Below are 23186 nucleotides of genomic sequence, written 5' to 3' on the forward strand. Positions count from 1 at the left end.
GACATTCTGGCTATTGAGGGAGTGCAGCGTAGGTTCACGAGGTCAATTCCCAGAATGGTGGGACTATCACATGCTGTGTGATATATATGTTGCATACCATTGAGTTTAGAAGGATGAGAGGGGATTTGATTGAGATGTATAAGATTATTAAAGGATTGGACACTCTGGAAGCAGGAAGCATGTTTCCATTGATGGGTGAGTTCAGAACCAGAGGACACAGTTTAAAAATAAGGGGTAGGCCATTTAGAACAGAGTTGAAGAGAAACTTCTTCACCCAGAGAGTGGTAGATATGTGGAATGCTCTGCCCCAGAAGACAGTGGAGGCCAAGTCTCTGGATATTTTCAAAAAAGAGAAGGATAAAGCTCTTAAAGATAATGGAATCAAGGGTTATGGGGATAAGACAGGAACAGGATACTGATTGTGGATGATCAGCCATGATCATAATGAATGGTGGTGCTGGCTCAAAGGGCCAAATGGCCTAATCCTGCACTTATTGTTTATTGTATAGATAGAAGAATCATTGGAATATATCCCAGAATATTACTTTCAAAAAAATGAAGTCTTGATGAGGAAATGGAGATTATAGCAAATTCAGGCAGATGACAAATGGGCAGAAACTCATCAAGTTCTGTTACTGGTAGGTTATAGAAAGGAGATGTTGCAGGTAGCACATGAAGTACCAGGTGGTGGTCATTTGGAGGTAAGGAAAACTCAAGCCAAAAAACATTTTTATTGCTCTGGACTGTATTTGGATGTGGTTGACTTTTGCCAGACATATCATACATGTCAGGTGTTGTGGTTCTGTTCCCCGAGCTGGGAATTTGTGTTGCAGATGTTTCGTCCCCTGTCTAGGTGACATCCTCAGTGCTTGGGAGCCTCCTGTGAAGCACTTCTGTGATGTTTCCTCTGGCATTTATAGTGATTTGTATCTGCCACTTCAGGTTGTCAGTGCCAGCTGTCCGCTGCAGTGGCCGGTATATTGGGTCCAGGTCGATTAACCCACAACATCCTTCGGCACTATCCATAACTCTGCCTACCTTAGCGTCATCTGCAAATTTACGAAGGATAGTTCGACCAGCTATCCTTAGTAGCCACACACTCAGATGACAAGCAACATGAGTTCGACTGAGACAACATTACTATTATAGGACAAGCCAAACAGAGAACAGCCAGGGAATTCCTAGAGGCATGGCACTCATCCACAGATTCAATCAATAAGCACAACGACCTGGACCCAATATACCGGCCACTGCAGCGGACAGTTGGCACTGACAACCGGAAGCGGCAGATACAAATCACCATAAATGCCGGAGGAAAGATCACAGAAGCGCTTCACAGGAGGCTCCCAAGCACTGAGGATGTCACCTAGACAGGGGACGAAACGTCTGCAACACAAATTCCCAGCTCGGCGAACAGAACCACAATAACGAGCACCCAACTACAAATCTTCTCCCAAACTTTGAATATATGTCAGGTAATTGGAAAACCTCACGCAGAGATTAAACCAGCACCCTTATTACCCATTCCCTCTTTTAAGAAACACCACATACTGGACAAACAAATGACAATGAGAAGAGGGATGGTGAATACAGGACTGAAAGTGTTATATCTGAATTCATGCAGTATAAGGAACAAGGTAAATGAGCTTTAGGCGCATGTTGAAAATGGTAGGTATGACGTGATGGGTGTCACGGAGATGTGGCTGCAAGGTGATCAGGATTGGGATAGACAGGTGGGCAGAAGGACTTGGCTTGCCTCATTAGTAAGAAATAAAATTAAATCAACAATTAAGAAACCAAGTCGGGTCAGATGGTGTAGAATCTGTGTGGGTAGAATTGAAGAACCACGAAGGTAAAAAAAAAATATTGGATTATATACAGGCCTCTAAACAGTAGTCAGGATCTGGGGCGCAAGAAACACCAAGAGATAGAAAAGATGTCTAGGAGAGACAAAGTTACAGTGACCATAGGAGTTTTCAATACGCAGCTGGACTGGGAAAATCAAATTGGTCATGGATTGACAGAAAAAGAATTTGTGGAATGTCTACGAGATGGCTTTCTGGAGCAGCTTGTGGTGGAGCCCATTAAGGAACAGACAATATTGGATTTACTGTTGTGTAATGAGACTTTTCATAGAATTCCTACAGTGTGGAAAACAGGCCATTTGGCTCAACAAATTCACACCGATCTTCTGAAGAGTAACCCATTAGGACGTATTCGCCTAGATTTAATTTTGACTAACGTACAGATCCCTGAACACGATGGGCAATTTAGCATGGCCAATTCACCTAACCGGCACATCTTTGGATTGTGGGAGGAAACTCGGGCAACCAGAGAAAACCCATGCAGACACAGGGAAAATGTGCAAACTCCACAAAGACAGTCCCCCAAGGCTGGAATCGAACGTGGATCCCTGGCACTGTGAGACAGCAATGTTAACCACTGAGCCACAATGCCACCCCCATAATAAAGGAGCTTAAGGTGAAGAAACCTTATAATTGAATTTATTCTGCAAATTGAGAGGGACAAGATTGAACCAGAGGCAACGGTATTATAGCCGAATAAAGGCAGCTACAGAGGTCTGAGGGAGGAGCTGGGTAGAATTGACTGGGAGAGGAGCCTAGCAGGAAAGACAGTGGAATAGCGATGCAAGGAGTTTCTGGAAACACAATAGAGATTCATCCCGAGGAAAAAGAAGCATGGTACAGGGAGCATGAGGCAACCATGTAAATATGAGGGTAAGCTAGCCAGTAATATAAAGGAAGACTGTGAGAGTTTCTTTAGATATATAAAGGGCAAGAGAAGTGAAAGTGGACATTGGATTGCTGGAAAATTACACTGAAGAGATAGTAGTGTGGAACAAGGAAATGACTGAGGAACTGAATAATTACTTTGTGTCAGTCTTCATGGTGGAAGACACAAATAATTTCCCAAAAATTCAAAGCGAGTGAGGGGATATAGCTATGAGTGATAGCCGTCACCAAGGAGAAGGTGCTACAAAAACTGAATGGCCTGAAGGTGAATAAATCACCTGGACCAGATGGACAACACCCCTACGGTTCTAAAGGAAATAGCTGAGGCATTAGTGGAGTTCTTTCAGAAATCACTAGAATCAGGGAGGGTCCCAGAGGACTGGAAAATCACTAATGTGACACCCCTAAATAAAAAGAGAGTAAGACAAAAGGCGAAAAATTATAGACTGATTCACCAAACTGCAGTTGTGGATAAGATCCTGCAATCCATTGAGAAGGACAAGATTTCTGAATACTTGGAATCATATGGTAAAATAGGGAAAAGTCAGCATGGTTTCATCAAGGGGAAGTCATGCCTGACAAATTCATTGAGGAAGTAACAAGAATGTTGGACCAAGCAGAGCTATCTACCTGCACTTCAAGAAGGCCTTTGACAAGGTGCTACACAGGAGGCTGCTGAGTAAGATAAGGGCCTATGGTGTTAGAGACAAGGTGCTATCATGGATAAAAGCATAGCTGTCTGGCAGAAAGCAGAGTAAGGATAGAAGGGTCCTTCTCAGGATGGCAGCCAGTGAAAAGTGGTGTTCCGCAAGGCTCATTGTTGGGACCATGACATTTCACTTTATACATCAACAATCCCGATGAAGGAGCTTATGGCAGTCTAGCTACGCTTGCAGACAATACAAAGACAGGTAGAGGGATGGGTAGCATTGAGGAGTGGGAGGCTGCAGAAGGATTTGGGCAGGTTAGGAGAGTGGGAAAAGAAGTAGAAGATGAAGATAAACTTGGGAAAGTGTGAGGTCATGCACTTTGTAGGAAGAATAGAGGCAGAGACTATTTTCTAAATGGGAGAAAATTCAGAAGTCTGAAGTGCAAAGAGACTTAGAAATTCTAGTTCAGAATTCTCTCAAGATAAACTTGCAGGTTAAGTCAGTAGTTAGGAAGGCAAATGCAATGATAGCATTTATTTTGAGAGGACTTGAATACAAAAGCAGGGACGTACTTCGGAGGCTCTATAAGGCTTTGTGAGACCACATTTGGAGTATTGTGTGCAGTTTTGGGCTGCATATCTTAGGATGGACGTACTGGCCCTGGACCGTGTTTAGAGCAATTTTTCACGATAAAGGTCTGAGGAATGAAAAGCATAACATATGAGGAACATTTGAGTTCTCTGGGTCTACACTCAATGGAGTTTAGAAGGATGGGGGGAGATCTAATTGAAACTTACAGACTATTGAAAGGCCTGGACTAAGTAGATGTTGGGAAGTGGTTTCCATTGGTAGGAGAGACTAGGACCTGAGGACATAGCCTTTTAGAATGGGCATAAGGAGAAACCTCTTCATCCAGAGTGGGGAATCTACGGAATTGATTGGTACAAAAGGCTGTGGAAGCTAGTTCATGGAGTATATTTAAGACTGAGATAGATTCTTAAGTATCAAGGGTTACTGGGAGAAAGCAGAAGAATGAGGTTGAGAAACCTATGTCAGAGCAGACTCGATGGCCTAATTTCTGCTCATAAGTCATATCGTCTTATGGAGAAACCGTTTACAAGAATCTTAATTGACTGCCCACAGCCCCGACTGAAACAAAATACAGGAATCAGTATTGGTTGACCGTAACGGATGTGACTGTTAGATTTCCAAAAGCCATTATGTAGCATCATGGCTAAAATGATTGTCAAACAGTTCCTCATTTGTGTTTTATAAACGAGATATGTACTACCCACAGAAATGCAATCAAAGGTCAAACTTTATACCAAATTAGTCAGTGAAATTATGGTTAGCTTTGGAACAAAACAATTCAAATCCACTGCGCACCATCCAGAATCACAGGGAACATTAGAACAGTGGCAAACTTTGAAGACCATGTTGAAGACTTAGAGTCAAGATTATCCAGAAGATTGGAATAAAGGAATTCCATTTGTACTTTTTTGAAAATAGGGATGCACTAAATGAATCAACCAAATTCTGTCCATTTGAGTTCTTTTGGACATGAGGTGAGATGATCAGTGAAATTGATTAAAGAGAAGCTGGTGAGTCAGAGTTCAGAGACCACATATTTGGACTATGTGTCAAATTAAATATAGTGGGTGAGTTGTCTAGACAGCATTTAAAAGTATCAAGCAAAAAATAAACAAGTCACAATTTGGCCAGTGGAGATAAAGTGTGTGTAACTTCCAGTGACAGGTGAACCTTTAAAGGCAAGATTTAAAAGGGCCTTATCAAATCGAAAGGAAATCGAGTAGGGTGAATTATTTAATAAGAAGGTTAGATAGAAAGCAGCCTCAGAGTGTGTCATGTGAATATGCTCAAAAAATATTTTGATAGGGAAGGAAAGCCAAAGGAGAATGTGTTACTGGTTACAACAGAGTGAAGAACCAAGTTCAGAGGATTCTGAATTGGACATTCTTCAAATTATTTTTGGACAATGAGGAAGTTCGCAAAAATTGATATGAATTATTCATTTATCTGCCAGAGGAAAATCGAAATGACCTGAAAGAGTTGTTACGATCACATGTTGGAATAAGCTGGGAAGTACTAATCTGATTATGTATGATGTAGATATAGGAAATGTTATTCCAATTAAGCAATATCCGTATATACTTGACCCTCTAAGTTGGCACAAGTGCAAAAGAGACTGAATGCATGCTCAAAGGCAATATAATTGAAATGAGTTGCTGCAAATGGAGCTCACCAATAATAATGGTGCCAAAACCAGATGGTACCCACAATTATGTGTAGACTACCACAAAGTCAATGCAGTTACAAAATCTGATTCATATCCTATTCCACATTTGGAAGACTGTATTGAGAAGGTGGGACAAACAACTTTAAATGCAGGAAACAAGAAATGCAGAAAATTTCAGTAGACAGAGGAATATCAGAAGGCATTTGACAGCCTGAAAGGTGTGTTAACCACTGCCCCAATGTTAGCCACATCTAATTATGCAAAGCCATGCAATATGGCTATCAATGTGAGTGATGCGAGTGTCAGTTCTGTACTCTTGCAAGATGACGAGAAGAAGATGGAAACACTTGTTGGATTTTATTTTCAGAAAATTGAATAATCCTCAACAGAAATGTTCCACAATTGAGAAGACGACCTTGAATCTGGTGTTGGCATTACAACATTTCAACATTTATATTGCCAGTAATCTAAGAGAACTGTATATACTGATCATAAGCCATTAAAGTTTTTGGAAAAAAGTAAGTTTAAAAATACCAGATTGTTTAGATACAGCTTATTGCAATCATTCAAATTAAAAATTATACAGATGGCAGAATGAGAGAATGTAATTGCCAATGTATTGTCATGACTTTGGTAAAGAAAGATGGAAGATTCAGTGGCAGGAAAGCTGAACAAGATGGACTGTACTGGTGCATAATTGCATTCTTAGAGTCAACGCAACATATATACATTGTAGAGTACTAATAAAGGAAGACTAAATGTTTTTTAAAATGAAGCCATCTTTATATATTGATCGTTCATTCTTTTAAGGGTGAGGTGAAAATGATCTTATGGCTTTAATAGGTTACTTTGTCCTTTTTTTCTCATGAAGAAAGGTTGAGACAGAGACATCAAGCAGTCTGCTCAAAGCTAATAAACAACTTGTTAGGTCATGGGTTTTTTTTTTCAAAGATGAGACAGCTTTAATGGGTGGGGTCAAGCTCCCACAGAACCAGGATTTTTCGTTTCAGTTTTTTAGTAGCACTTGTTTTTGGTCTGGAAGCTGGATGTGAAAGCTGGTTTTCTTCTTTCTGTTCCAGCTAAAAGCTGAGGGGTTTCTTCCTGCTGCTAGAATTGCATGTGAGACAATCTGTTTTATTGAATTTGCTGTTGCCAAGGGTGTGGTAATGGATATTGTTCTGTCGGAACAGTTGCTGTTTAGTAGTTAAATAATCTATTATTCTGTTACATTTCCCAATGGAGTTAAGTTATTCTAATTTCATATATTGTTTGTTGTATTTTAACTATAGTGAATGAATAAAGTGTGTTTTCCTTCAAGACTGGTAGTTTAATCAACCAAATTGCATCAGGGATGCAATGTCTGGACCTTGCCTTTGAAGTAAGAAAATGTTAGTGTATAAGTTATCTTATTCAGATTTTGAGGGGGTTTACTCTGGTCCATAACATTATCTTGGTGTTGTCAACAAATTTAGCAACATGCTCTGCATCTCTTCACCCCAATCATTTGTATAAATTGTAAACAGTTGTGGTCCCAGCACTGATTCTCATGGAAGACCACTTGCCAACCTTAAAATGAGCTCTTTGCTGCCCATTAGCCAACCAATTTTCTATCCTGCCAATATCTTCTACATCACAAGCTTTTAATTAGCACCATACCTTTAATGGGACATTAACAAAAACATAAACCATGTTGAGTCTTCCTCATAGTCTGAAATTTACCCAAAATGTCCCAATATAATTTATTTAATTACAACATTAACATTTTCTCTACGATACATGTCAAGTTAATTGATCTATATATTCTTCCTTTCTTTGTCCATCCCTTGTTGAACAAAGTCCATTGACCACCCTCCAATCTCATGGTATCTTTCATAAATGAGGGAAGTTTTGGAAAATTAAAGCAAATGCATCAGTTATGTCACTAGCCATTTTTTAAGACACGTGGACAGTCGAACAGGACTCAGACATTTGTCAGACCACACTCCAACAACCTGCAAATTATCACTTCACTAGTAATTGGGGTTTTCCCGAGTTCCTCCCTCTCTTCCATTCCCCGATTCATTGTTACCTCGAGAGTGTTACTTGTACCTTTATGATGAAGATTGATGCAATATATGTGTTCAGTTCATCTCTTTATTTTCCAAATTCCGTCTGACCAATGCTCGTTGTTAACATTTCTTTTTTGAATATTTATCAAAATGCTTGTTAACGCTCCTTATATTTCTGGCTATCTTTCTTTACAACTCTAATTCTTCCTTCTGAATTATTTGTTAGTCATTCTTTATTGTTTGTTACATTCTGTCAAATTTTATACCATCTGTCATTCCACAGTAATATACTGTTTTTAACCTTTCTATTTAACCATGAATGTTGGGTCTGTCCCTTGGAATTATTTATTTATCTTTAGAATATATATATCTTCTATGTATTGTGAAAATCCCACGAAATGGCTTCCTCTGCATCTCCATTAAACTACCCTTCAGTCCAATTTGCCAATTCAATTTAGACAGCCCTGTTTTCCTGACCTCCTAATTGCACCCATTTAAGTTTACTAAAATAGCTTGCGCTCACTTCTCCTACTCCAAGCTGCATATAAAATGCTAGCTCGGAGCAGCTTCACCATGATATTGGGCATTAATCCTTTCTTGTTGCACAATACCAGGTTTGGTACACCTTGCTCTTTTGTTGGCTTCCGAACTTGCTGTTCTCAGAAAGTATCCTGAAATCATTTCATGAATTCCTCAACCAGGCTACCTTTGCCCATCAGGTTTATCACAAGTTTGGAAATATCACAACAGAAGACAGCAAAGTGGACACTGCACTTACCTGACTGGGCAACCTCAGAAACAGGTTTCCCTTGGATATGAGCCATATGTCCAAGGATAGAGAAGATGACAAATCCAGCAAACACACTCGTTCCACAATTAACAACACAGACAACAATGGCGTCTTGGTAACAGTTGTTGTGGAATTTGTTGTAGGATGACAGTGCTATTAAAGTACCAGAACCCACTGACAAAGAAAAGAAAATTTGTATCGCAGCATCTTTTCAAACCTATAAAATAGCAGGAAAAAGTCATCAGCATCAGGAAATCACACTGAAGATTATTGTATGTATAAAACTGTATTAACCACAAGAAACCTGCAATGTGTTTGGCCCCCAACTTAATGGCGGGGCCAAATGAATGAACTTTCCACTGATAATTGCTATCTCTGTTAAATAGTATATTGTATCCCTATCTTCTACTCACTGCCAAATTCCTTCCAGGAGCTTTGATGGTTTTCCCCTTTAAATCATGTTTTTGATTGAACAGCTTGATTCTTTCCTTGTCGCACTGACACCCAGTAACCTCTATTCTTTTATTCAAAACAGCATCCAATAAGTGTTTTAACCAAAATAGAGGCCTTTAACTAAACAGAAGTCTGTGTAAATTAAAATTTAGGTCTGAACATTGCTTAAATTCTTGGAACAATTCTGCTTTTCCAGTTAAATAATATTGTGGCTAAAGACATGACTCAGGCATATTTACATTAGTCTGACATTTAACTGAAAATTTTATTGATGAATTGATTAGAAGATATTAAAAAATAATTAGTCACAAAAAAGGAATATAGTGGCCATTTCATGATATTCCATCCCATTCTGTCCATTTTTTCTTAATCTAGTTATATCCCATTTTATGATAACTAAGAACTGTGGATGCAGGAAATCTGAAACAAAAATACAAATTGCTGCAGAAACTCAGCAGGTCTGGCAGCATCAATGGAAAGAAAGCAGTTAACATTTCGGGGTCTTGATTAAAATGGTGCTGGAAAAGCACAGCAGGTCAGGCAGCATCCGAGGAGCAGGAAAATTAATGTTTCGGGCAAAAGCCTGAAACGTCGATTTTCCTGCCTCTCAGATGCTGCCTGATCTGCTGTGCCTTTCCAGCACCACTCTAATCTAGACTCTGATTTCCAGTACCTGCAGTCCTCACTTTTGCCTAGTTAACGTTTCAGGTGTAGTGACCTTTCTTCAGAACTAATTCCATTTCACTCTGCTCCATCCTATGTCGTGCCTTCCTTTCTCTACCATCCTTTCACAACTTGTTGAGGTTAAGATGTCAAAAGTTGTGTCAAATTTCACAAAATCCCAAAGTGAAGATTCTGGATTTTGCTGAAATTAGATATGATATTTTAACTGTCAAGGGAGAGCATGGATTTGACTGTAGTCACGCAGTTCAATCTTCAAATATTGACAGATTGCTTGAAACCCAACACGAGCATTGACCAGATCACATCAGGTGTTCATAAGACCGTGAGATATAGAAGCAGAATTAGGCCATTTGGCCCAATTAATCTGCAACTCCTTGAATGTTGCTGATAAGTTTCTGAACTGACTTCTCCTGTGTCGACTTTGTAACGCTTGATCCACTCATGAGTCAAGAATCTAACTCAATCTGTCGTAAAGACATTCAATAACTTGGCCTCCATCGGTGTAGCAATAACTTCAACAGATGAACCAACATCGAGCTGAAGAAATTCCTCCTCATGTCAATTTTCAAAGGTCATCCCTTCACTATGAGGAAGCATCTTCTCTACATTCACTCTATCTAGGTTTTTCAGTATACCGTAAGTTTCAATGAAGTATCCCTCATCTTTCTAAACTTCATCGATACTGACCCAGAGTCCTCTACCACTCCTCATATGTCAAGCCCTTTATCCCCAGGATCATTCTTGTGAACCACTCATGTGAAATAACCCATTAATGTGTTGGATCTTTAGTTTGACCACATCAATAACCAATCACAATTTAAGTGGCATTAGTAGCTGATGCACAGATTTGCCAGTCAATAAAATGAGACCACCGTGGAGATTTCTCACTAAAAGAGGCTGTCAAGTTTGAAATCTTTTAAAGACAGAAACTGCTGAGCTGCTTCTCTGTCTGTGACAGTGCGCTGCACTCCCAGCACTGCACCTGAGAGCCAAGTTAAATATATTGTTGGATATAATTTCTGTCATCTCAAATCCCGCCACGGTGGAATTTGAATTTTAAAAAAAGACCTTAGATTATGTACAAGATCCACAGCAAGTATGACACTCTACTGCCCTCTACTACCCTCGAGGTAATTAGGGATGGACAATGAATACTGGTCTGGCCAGTGATGTACACATCCCTTGAATGAATATGCAAACAAAAATCTCGTTTCAATCTGAACTGCCCTGCCATAAAGCAGCACTGCAGAATGGGAGCTTGTACATCTCCAATTGGGACCACGATGAGGAACAGGAGGGATACCAATAGCAACAGCACAAGGACAAACAGCAGCAACCCTCTCCACAGGCACATGCCTCTCCATCACACAGACATGGTGGAGACAGAGACCTAGTTCCAAGGGGGGTATATGCCTGGCACAAGGTATGGAAATGGAGGATTGGCTTCCTCAATTGTCAGATAAATAGTGCCTTGCAACAGTCAGACCTCTGTGCCATGTCTTTGCTGATATCTGCAGTCTCCTGGAAGAAAACCCCTTTCTAAGGGAGTCAAGGTGGGTATGTATTATCAGTGTTGTCCAAGGTTAGCACAGCGCTGAACAGCTTCACCTCCAGACTACTGCAGGATTTCAGTCAGTTGACCAAAAGTACATCTCTCAATGTGTGCTATACTATAACTGTCAAAGATGTCACTTTGACACTGATGAGGCAACTGAAATTCTATGGATTATTCTTGTGTACGTACCTGACCTTCTGCCAGTTTGGAGAAGTCTGATTGGATTCCAATGTAGAATTCAATTCCTTTAGAGGCTCCCTCCAGGGTAAGCCCTCGGATCAGGAGTATGGTCAGAATCACATAAGGTAATGTCGCAGTGAAATAAACCACCTGAGCACAGAGAATAAATTATTAGATATTCCCATATTCCCCATTTAAGGTATTCAACTTAACTGAATATTAAGGCAATAGGATTTTAATCAGTGCAGACAATGAAACAGAATAGAATTAGAGGAATAATAATCAGCTGGAATACATATTTGAAACTGAGCTAAGTACTGTAACTGAACTTAAATCATACATTATTTTTCTAAGTTACGTTATATACTCATGAAAAGTTATACGTCGAAGGGTAAGATTTTAATTCAAAGATAGGGAGTTTGCTGTCACAAGAGAGAGATTTTGGAGAGATTGTAATCCATTCTGACCTATAAACAAGCTATTGTACTTACTATGTCACAGGCTGTTCCCACCAACCCAACCACCAACAGTAATGCAAGGAGATAACAGCTTGTCGGCAAACACGAGAAGCTGAACACATACCTTCACAGGTGTGATGTTCTATATTGCTATCCAGTAAGTTTACATCACAGCATGTTTGGTTTCATATTTGAAGTGGGTGGTAGTACAAAGAATTTGTACTTTTGGGCTAAAGATCAGGGTTCAACCATGCATGAGGGAAACAAAATTCCCCAGAGTCCCTGTAGCAGTGACTGAAATCCTTAAAATGAGGGACACATTGCAGGAATACTGCTGTTCCTTTCCTCAGGAGAAAGATCTACAGATCTCCCTCAGGCCTGAAGTGCCAATTAAATTTTATGAATCTCTCACTCTTCAATGAGACACTGTTAACATTACCTGGGAGATAAACCAGCCACTTCACAAATACTTTATAAGCTCTAGTTTATTGTTATAGAAATCTGTATTTTGAAGTTGTTTTAATTCTACTCAGCACTAATCATTTACCTTTCCTGAAGATTTGATTCCTTTTGATAACACCGCTCCAATTATTAGCCAGGCCAGAAGCAGACAGAGGGCTAAATACCAGACTATCTCCCCAGTCTCATCCATTGAACTTGTACGGCGTAAAACCACTTTACTGAACAAAGTAACAATAGAAAACAGTTTGTCTAAGGTCAAATGTCTTTGCACAAAGTCACCTTATAATGTTAACAGGTTTTGTCTAAGTATTTTTCAATTATCCTGTTGAGAAGTGTTATTACATATCTTTGGAGCAGATGGGAAATGAACTCAGACCTGCTGGCTCAGGTGAAGGGACATTACCACCATTTCACAAGGGATCTTCAAGATTTTGTTTACACTGTGAACACTGATGAAATTCCTCAGATTCTAATTTAATTCAAAAACATTCATAAGAAATGATTCATTGACTGCTTTACCATGTACAGGAACCCCTTCATTGACTTCTTGCCTATAGATAGGAATACAGGAACAGAGGAAGGCTATTTAACCCCTTGAGCCTGTCCTACCATTAAATGAGTTTGTGACTGATCTGGGACCTGACCTCCACCACCTCAGCTTCGTCCTCACTCCTTAATGAAATAGATACAAGTCTGAGATGAATAAGGAAATCTAGCAAATCATAGAGACACATGCTAAAGGCAAAACGCACCAACCCCAGCAACCTCTCTATCTGGACAATGTTCCTTTTAATCGCTGGAGAAAAATAGCAACTAACATGCTTACAGTGCACGGGCAGGATTACATCCTCATGACTGATAACTTCACCAAACTAATTATTGTTTGATGAATTGGTAATATGATGAGTGTAAGCATCACTTAAATAATTCCTACCATTGTCAGTTTATTTGGCATATCAAAGTGGATAGTATCTGACAATGGATCGCAGATCTTTGCCAAACCAATCTAAGGCATGTGTGTCAGAGGAGGAGTGACTCATATCCCCCTATCAGCTTACTATCCGAGGTTCAGAAAAGATTTACAAGGATGTTGCCAGGGTTGGAGAATTTGAGCTGTAGAGAGAGGTTGAATAGGCTGCGGTTGTTTTCCCTGGCGCGTCGGAGGCTGAGGGGTGATTTTATAGAGATTTATAAAATCATGAGGGGCATGGATAGGATAAATAGACAAGGTATTTTCCCTGGGGAGGGAGGTGTCCAGAACTGGAAGGCATAGGTTGAGAGTGAGGGGAAAAGGTATAAAAGAGACCTAAGAGGCAACTTTTTCATGCAAGGGTCGTACGTGTATGGAATGAGCTGCCAGAGGAAGTGGTGGAGGCTAGTACAATTGCAACATTTAAAAGGCATCTGGATGGGTATATTAATAGGAAAGTTATGGAGGGATATGGGCCCGGTGCTGGCAAGTGGGACTAGATTGGGTGGGATATCTGGTCAGCATGGACAAGTTGAACTGAAAAGTCTGTTTCAGTGCTGTACATCTCTATGACTCTATTAATGTTGTTAATACTGTTTAACTATATTTTTATAATTATTAAAAGGACAACAGGTACCTGTATAAAGCAGTTTCATTTGTCTGTTTGCGACCTCTTATCTTTGGAAAAAGGGTTATGTCAGGTTATATCCCAACATCAATGTGTGATATACCATTTCAGAAAATGGTCATGATGCCAGCAATATATCATGGCATGTGACGTAGTGGTATAAAGTTCTCAGTCTCCGTCTTACTGACCTGTGGCCTCTTGCAGCATGACATGCTGAGAAACATACTACAATACATTTGATTACTGAGCTTGAGTCCAAACCCACAATTGTCAGTGACTGTAGTGTACACGTGTAAATATGAGGAGCTATAACAAGTCTATTGAATTCTTTAGTACTGCATAACCCACGTTTCATCTTTATGTTATAGGAGTGAATATAAGTGTCACAGTGTGATAGTTGCAAATCACCAGCATTTCATGCCATATCAAGTCAAGGCCAGAAAGAAAGAATACCCAAGGAACTAATAATAAAAAGGAACTTAAGCCAATTAATATCAGCAGTGAAAAAGTATTGGAAAAACTAAGTGATGAAAAGCCAATAGATCCCCAGGACCTCATGGGGTACACCCTCGCCTGAAAAGAGGTATCTACAGAAATAATGGACCAATGAGTGAATATGTTTCAGAATCCCTATGGTTTAGAATGGTCTCAGTGAAATTAGCAAATGTACCATTACTTTCCAAGAAAAAACAGGAAAGTGAAAATAGGAACTGACTGACCAGGCAGCTGACATCAATTGATAGAAAAATGTTTTAATGTTATTATCAAGAGAAACCTAACAACCCATTACAAACATATTATACGATACATATTTACTAAATGAAAATCATATTCAATTAATTTGTTAGATCTTTCTTGGTTACAAACAATGAAGAATTTGGATTTTCAAAGGTATTCAGTTATGTCGGAGAAAAGATTAGTGTACAAATAAAATGGTCATGGAGTTAAGGGGGGCACATCAGCATGGATGGAGAATAGACAGCATGATTTTAAAAGGCAGATCATACTTGACTAACTTAATTGATAATTTTTAATGAAATAATGGATAATGCTGATGAAGGAAATCCAATGTATGTTGTATATATCGACTTTAAAAATACATGTGACACATTAAAAAAACTGGTTAACAAAACTGATGCTTCTGGTATAGGAGGACCAGTGTCCAACTGTGTTTTAAAATGGCTTAAATGTAGAATACAATGAATTATGGGAATTGGTTATTGTCATAGTGAAGGATAATATACAGTGGTGCATCCCAAGGATCAGTACTGGATCCATGATTTGATTTACTTTTACTCTAAATAGCCTGACTCCAGAATGCAGAGAAGTACTTCAAGATCTTGCGAAAGAAACCAGACTTCAAGAGTTGGTGAGCAGTGACAATGATAGAAATTGCCTCCAACTTTAGACCATCAGACCATAAGACATAGAAGTGGAAGCAAGGCCATTTGGCCCATCGAGTCCACTCCGCTATTCAATCATGTCTGATGAGCATTTCAACACCAGTTACCCGCACTCTCCCCGGAGCCCTTAAGATCAAGAATTTATCAATTTTTGCGAGATCAAAAATTTATCTGCCTTGAAGACATTTAACGTCCCAGCCTCCACTGAGCTCTGTGGCAATGAATTCCACAGGCCCACTACTCTCTGGTTGAAGACATGTCTCCTCATTTCCGTTCTGAATTGAACCCCTCTAATTCTAAAGCTGTGCCCACGGGTCTTAGTCTCCCCACCTAACGGAAACAACTTCCCAGAGTCCACCCTTTCTAAGCCATGCATTATCTTGCAAGTTTCTATTAGATCTCCCCTCAACCTTCTAAACTATCCCAGGATCCTCAGTGTTCATCGTATGTTAGGCCACCATTCCAGGGATCATCCATGTGAATCTCTGCTGGACACACTCCAGTGCAGTGTTTTCTTCCTGAGGTGAGTTTTATAAAGTCTCAGAAGCACATTGCTGCTTTTACATTCCAACCATCTTGAGATAAATGACAACATTACATCCGCTTTCTTAATCACGGACTCAACCTGCAAGTTAACCCTTAAAGAATCCTAGACTAGCACTCCCAGATCATTTTGTACTTTGGCTTTATGAATTTTCTCACCGTTTAGAAAATAGTCCATGCCTGTCTTCTTTTTTCCAAAGTGCAAGACCTCACATTTGCTCACTTTGAATTTCATCAGCCAGTTCCTGGACTACTCTCCTAAACTGTCTAAATCTTTCTGCAGCCTCCCCACCTCCTCAGTCCTACCTGCCTGTCCACATAACTTCCTAAGATCGTCAAACTTCGCCAGACTGCCCCCAGTCCCTTCATCCAGATCATTAACATAAAGTGAACAGCTGTGGCCCCAACACCAAACCCTGCGGGACATCACTTGTCACTGGCTGCCATTCCGAAAAAGAACCTTTTATCCCAATTCTCTGCCTTCTGTCAGACAGCCAATCCTCAATCCATGCCAATAGCTCACCTCAAACACCATGGGCGCTCATCTTACTCAGCAGCCTCTCATGAGGCACCTTATCAAAGGCCTTTTGGAAGTCGAGGTAGATTACATTCACTGGGTTTCCCTGGTCTAACTCACTTGTTACCTCTTCAAAGTATTGAAAGGTTTGTCAGGCACAACCTCCCCTTACAAAATCCATGCTGACTTGTTCTAATCCAACCCTGCACTTCCAAGAATTTAGATGTCTCATCTTTAACAATGGGTTCTAGAATTTTACCAACAACTTAGGTTAGGCTAATTGACTTATAATTTCCATCTTATGTCTTGATCCTTTCTTGAAGAAGGGGGTTACAACAGCGATTTTCCAATCATCTGGGACTTTCACTGACACTAATGATTTTTGAAAGATCACAACCAACACCTCCGCTATTTCCTCTGAACTCTAGGGTGTAGCCCATCAAGGCCAGAAGACTTAAGAATTTTTACATCTTTTAGCTTCTCTAGCACTTTCTCTTTTGTAATGGTTACCATTATTGTAATCTGTCCCCTGACTCTCCTTAATTGTTGGGATATTACTCGTGTCTTCCACTGTGAAGATTGACGCAAAGTACTTATTAAGTTCTTCAGCTATTTCCTTATCTCCCAGCACTAGCCTTCCTACATCAATTTGGAGCGGCCTAATGTCTACTTTTGCCTCTCGTTTGTTTCTTATGTATTGAAAGAAACTTTTACTACCATTTCTAATATTACTGGCTAGTCTACCTTCATTTGATCTTCCCCTTTCTTATTTCTCTTTTTGTTATCCTTTGTTTGTTTGTGTAGTCTTCCCAATCTTCTAATTTCCGAATGCTGTTGGCCACTTTATAGACTCTCTCTTTTTCTTTGATACATTTCCTGACTTCGTCAGCTATGGCTGTCTAATCACCCCCACCCCTTCACCGGATAATCTTTTTCTTTGGGATGAACCTCTGTATGTGTCCTATATTACATCCAGAAACTCCTGCCATTGTTGCTCTGTCTTCCCCACAAGGCTCTGCTTTCAGTCAATTTTCGTCAGTTCTTCTCTCATGCGATTACCTTTATTTAACTGTAACAACATCACATCTGATTTTGCCTTCTCTCTTTCAAACTGCAGACTGAAATCTACCATATTCTGTTCGCTGCCTCCTAATGTTCCCTTACTATGCCTCATTACATAGCACTAAGTCCAGAATAGCCTGCTCCCTTGTGGGCTCTATCATAAGCTGTTCCAAAAAGCCATTCTCTAAGCATTCCATGAATTCCCTTTCTATGGATCCACCGGCAACATTATTCACCCAGTCCACCTGCATATTGAAGTCCCCCTTGCCTTTCTGACATGTCCTGTCTATTTCCCAGTCCATCTTACGCTGCTGGTCCTGACCACTGTTAAGAGGTCTGCACATAACTCCCATTATGTTTTTTTTACCTTTGTGGTTCCTTAACTCCATCCACACAGACTCCAAATCATCTGACCCAAATGTCATTCAGTGCCATAGATTTAATTTCATTCTTAACTAACAAGGCAACCTGCCCCTTCCGCCCACCTCCCTGTCTTTTCGATAAGCTGCAAATCCTTGGATGTTTAACTGCCAGCCCTGAAACCCCTGCAATCACGTCTCTGTGATGCCTACATCATAATTATTCACAATGATTTATGCCATTAATTCATCTACTTTGTTACGAATACTACGAGCATTCAGATAAAGTGCCTTAATGCTAATTTTCTTATTCACATGATTTCCAACATCTCTAGTAATAAATCCTAAGTTATCCTTCATTTTTGCTTCATTCCTAGTCTGCCTTGAACTCAAACCCTGCACACATGCTAACTTGCTGCATTACATGGATGAGTTCCAAATGCACAGATTTCATGTGCGATTTCATACTAAATGGCCCAAAAAGACCTGGAAAATTCAATTGTGGAAGTGACCAAGAAAAGAAACCCTGTTCAGCATCTGGAAGGGGCTGCTCTCCAATCATGTGTTGTTTCTCCCACATTTGCTACTGATAGGGTGACTAGTGCAGAAATGTGGGGGAGAAACAGCCTGCGATTTCAGGAGCAGTAAACCGATGTGAGTGGGGGGCACATAATCCTGAGCATCACACCAGTAGTGATGTGAGAGGCTGTTGGGGAGATGTTCCTCTGGGGGAAGAGACTGCCAATGAGAGAGGCAATGAGGAGACACTGATGGGAACAAGGCTGCCATGAGGAGATGTTGCTGTGGGGCAAGCACTCCCAAAAAGACAGTGGGTTCTGTTGGTAGAGACTACAAAGGGGAAATGGTGTTGCTAGGAGAGAAAGGCTACAATGTAGAGGCCAGGAAGAAAAGAAGGTGCTAAAGGGAAAAGGCTGTGAAGGGAACAGAACAGCTTTAAATTTGTCAATTAAAAATTTCCTGTTGGTCAGAAAAACGTGAAGCCTCTGAGACAATGAATTCCTTGCAAATGAATGTGACGTCTTTAGCTTAAGGCTGTGTAAATTCAAGACTGTACAGGGAAGAAAGCAGTGGATATTATTCTAATGCACACTATTATTTGGATAATTGAATACTGAATAGATTTATTTCAATAAAAACAGGTTCCTTTTTTGTGTTAACATCTCTCATATTATTTTGCATACCATGAACACCTGAGGGACAAGGACTGTGTTACAGATAAACTTGCAATTTTTTTGCATGAACTGAGATCCCAAACAATAATAAACAACTGCATTTTAATAGTGTTTTTCATGACTTTAAGATTTTACAAAGTGTTAGTCAGTGAAGGAAACACTAAGGAAGTCTAATTAGATATTATAGTGGGAAGAAAAATAATCGAATAAGCAAACAAGTAATTTAGGTGAGTCTATGGCAAAGGTGCATAATTTGAAAATTAGAAACAGAACCTTCAGGAGTGAAATTAGGATACATTTCCATAAGGCGGCTGGAAGAAGTTTAGAACTCAAATATGCAAGTAAGAATTGATGCTTGATTAAAAGCAATGCTGGTAAATTGTTAAATTTAAATCTATCAAGTCTAAGATATAGTAAAAAGGATAATAACTGCCCGGTTAAAATCCTCCAACTTCAACCATATCCAATGAAAATGTGTTAGCTGTGACTTCACCAGTGTGGACAGGGTAGGGTAATGCTTTACTGTGTTGCAGTATTCATCAGTTATTTTTGAAAGAAGCTTTAGTTTCTAACTTCTGCCTATTGCTTTATACTGATTAAAATACTGCTGTGCTGACAATATTAATGCTTACCGTGGGTATGCTGTCTATATGTTTAATGGAGGATGATAATTGAGGATTCTTCAAATTCTGCTTTTGAGTTAGGTCTCAGTTCCATACTTGTCAACACGTGTACAGAAGATAATGTTACTGCCTGACTGCATCACCTAACGGAAGTGTGAGTGAGAATGGAAAAGGAACCTCTGAAAAATAAAAAAAAACATCAAAATGGAGCATTCAAAATCTAAAAGGAGCTTTTGAAAGAAAGATATTTGACCTCTGTGAAATGTTTATTCAGGCCAAATGGACAGGTGGATGGCAAATGGGATTTCTTCCAAAGACACATGAGGTGATGCTTTTTTGCAGAAGTGATGAGTAGAGGTAATACAGATTAAATGGCATTGTTCGAAAGAGCTTACGTGATTAAAAGTTGTTGGCTGTTATTCCGCATTGATCATTGAAGGCAGCAAGATATTGGAATGTAAATGTGGAGAATTGATTAACACAGACAGGAAGCAGACAGCAATGTTTTTAAATTGGCAGGCTGGCCAATAAAAAACAGAAGTCAAAGAAATGTGTCAGTGTAGTTCAATTCCCTGAGGGGTGTGCAGCATTGAGGTATTCATCAGACCATAGCCATGTATTCCTTATATCTACCCTAGCCATCCTGGGCCATCACAGCATCCTCAATTCCAACTACCTCCTCAAATAAAAACTCATTCTTTCATCTCTTCATCTCTGAGGCATTACCCTTTGGTAAAGTCAGGCTGTGGAAGACATACAAACAATTATGATGCTGGACACATTGTTTATAGTCTACAGCACGGTACTTGATCGGTCAAGGTATCTTCCTCAGTAGCCCTATTGTGATGGTTTTGTACCTTTAAGAAAGATGTATTCTCTGCTGTTTCTCATGCAGAGAGTGTTGCCACAGAGACCAGACTGTCTGCTGCAGGCAGACAGTTGGTAAATAGTTTGGCAATATCACTCAGTGTTGATTTTTTATGAGACAAAAGAGGCATAAGCGGGTGAAGGGTTCATACAGACCCAGGAAAGGTTTAGCTTTTCTTTTAGTTCGTGAGATGGTTTCTTCTGCTGCTGAGCTAACAGCTTGACTTCTCTGCTGTTAGAGTCTTAGGTGAGAGGCTTCCTCTTTGAAATAATATGAGGTAGACAAATTCTTTCAGTATTTTGTTCTGTTGGACAGGAGAGAGGCAGCACATGAGAACTTTAACTGTTTTACTAAATTGCCTTGTCAAGTGTGTGTTTATGGGATGCTCCTTATATTGGAACAGTTGATAATGTTTTACTTAAGTACGAATTATCCTGTTAAGCATTTCAAAACAGTTAAAGTTATGCCAATTCTTTTTGTATTTTAATTGCGACATAAGGATAATGTTTGTTTTGATTAAAGCCGAGTAGTCAACTAATCAAATCAAATCTGGAAGACAGCATCTTACACTAGCCTGGAAATAAATATTAAAGGTAGGGTCTAGGCTATCTCTTTACTATACCTTAGAAGGGTCTGATCTCGTCCATAATACTGTGGTCTGCTTTAGAATGACCCCTGTGGAAGCACGCACAGTGCTGTACAACAACCCCACATCAGTCTGTGGATCCTCATAGGTGTCTATTGTATAAACTAACATTCTGAAAGAGTTAATGTTTGAGCTAGACTGATCTCCACCCAATCTGCTGATGTCCCAAAATTCTGGGTTAGGAATCAGTTGGAGTCTGAACTGGTCTCCTGATGGAGACACACATGTCTTTGCTGCACATGGCTGATAATAAATCAAAATGCATTTAGGGTTAGTGTAACCTGTACGTAGTTACTGTCATGTAATAAAATACTGTGTAATCTAAGGCAAGTGCTGAGACATACTCACAATCCATTGTACTCATAAGTTCTACTCATTTTTTATAGGAATAAAGCTTTGTTAAATAGTCAATGCTGATGTGATTCCCTTGTGGGCTGATTTGGTTTGAAGGAGTTCCTGACGGTGCTTCATTGACAGCCTGACATTGCACTGTTAAAACTACCTGGGTTAGTCACTGTCTCTCCCAGTGAATTAATCTCCTTCATATCGTTAAACATCTGTTCACTCCCAATTTCCCCGGACTATGGGTTAAACACAATACTATATTCAATTGATAACAGGCAGAGTGGAACAATTTGATACAAGAAAATAAAAACTTGTTTGATTAAATCTATACTGCTTAAATTCCTGTTAAAGGAAAGCTGCGGTGTTAGAAACCAGGGAAATACAAACCAAAGCAGGAGCCCTGTTAGTATACAAGAGGAGAATAATGTAAATCTCTACGGCAATCAAACAGCTTCTCTCTCATTTACCAACGAACCATCCCAGGAGGCGTTGTTGGCCCAGCTATGCAGACTAGAGGTGTAGCTCTCTACAACAACGTACTTACTCCCAGTATTGCTCACTCGGACCCTGGTGAGGAATGGAGATTTCTGATCCATTTCGACAAGTTTCATTGTTTGTCTGCAGCCATGTTATATTAACAATTTCAAAATATCCATTGTCCAGAGAGAAATTGCAGATTGGATCTGGAAAATATGGAACAAGTTTTTAAAGGATAATTTACTTACTATTCTTAGGACGTACAGATTATTAGGAGGGCAGGCATTAACTGCTAATCTTAGTTGTGGAGGTCATTAGGCCTCTTTAGATGGCAATTAACGGACAACTGCATTTGCTAAGATGAAACAGTTTACTATAGACCAGTCTGCCAGTGAGGTACAGTCAACAATTCAAGGGTTTCCTGGTCACTTTCAATGATGTCAACATTTTATTTCCAGTTTTTTGCTCAAATTCTTATATTTCAAATTCTAGTGATATAATAAAGGTCATTGTTCCACTCTGTCTGAATCAATTTAATCCCTTTGCATGGCAACATTACAGATGGATCAGAACACAGAGTTATAGTCTGTACGCTGCACTCACACAGAGCCCAGCTCGGGGGAATCACTCTGTTTGCAATGGTCAATTTCACGGATTTTGAACTGCTTGTCACCGGTAATATTGCATTCATATTGCAATTATTAAGCGTGACTTCAAGAACTGTTGATTTATCACACAAGATTTCAGAACTGGCAAGAACATGGACAAGAGTATACTACAGGACTTCAACATATTTCCAATGAAGGCTCAGTGAAGAACTTAAACAGAAAAGTGATTATTGAATGAACCTCTGAGTGCACATGATCAGAGTGCACAAACCTCTTGGCATCATATCATCCCATAAATAGCAACTGCAGTTTTGCCAATTTCCTTCTGTTTCATCCCCCTATTTAGTAAACCTTGTTTCTACTACTTTCTGGTATGGAGATAGAATTTCAACCAGACACAATGATTGGGCAATGAGAGCAGACTGACAGACTTGAAGGTGGAAGGTTTCAGAAAAATCAAAAGCAGCAACAGAAATGCACGGCATTGATATAGAGCAGCGTTTTGGATGAAAATGAAATGTGTGCATTTAGGAAAAACAGGAAAAGAAAGGGCATTAGTGAATAATGTGGCGCAAGGAAGAGGTGCTTACTAGAAGTACGAATTCAATTACAAAAAGTGCTTAGCATAAATTAGATCAATGAGTATAAATCAAA

The 23186-nt window shown here is 39.7% G+C and overlaps 1 protein-coding gene across 1 annotated transcript in view; it reads right to left on the reverse strand.

Annotated features, from left to right (window-relative positions):
- LOC122557539 (sodium- and chloride-dependent neutral and basic amino acid transporter B(0+)-like) overlaps positions 1 to 23186 on the reverse strand; it is a 321849-nt gene that overhangs the window by 289097 nt on the left and 9566 nt on the right. The window contains exon 4 of the mRNA XM_043705286.1: positions 21992 to 22130. Coding sequence (XP_043561221.1) covers positions 21992 to 22130 — 139 coding nt within the window. The remainder of the gene's footprint in view (positions 1 to 21991; positions 22131 to 23186) is intronic.

The sequence above is a fragment of the Chiloscyllium plagiosum genome, chromosome 15 (genome assembly GCF_004010195.1).
Source record: "Chiloscyllium plagiosum isolate BGI_BamShark_2017 chromosome 15, ASM401019v2, whole genome shotgun sequence".
Classification (NCBI taxonomy): Eukaryota; Metazoa; Chordata; class Chondrichthyes; order Orectolobiformes; family Hemiscylliidae; genus Chiloscyllium; species Chiloscyllium plagiosum.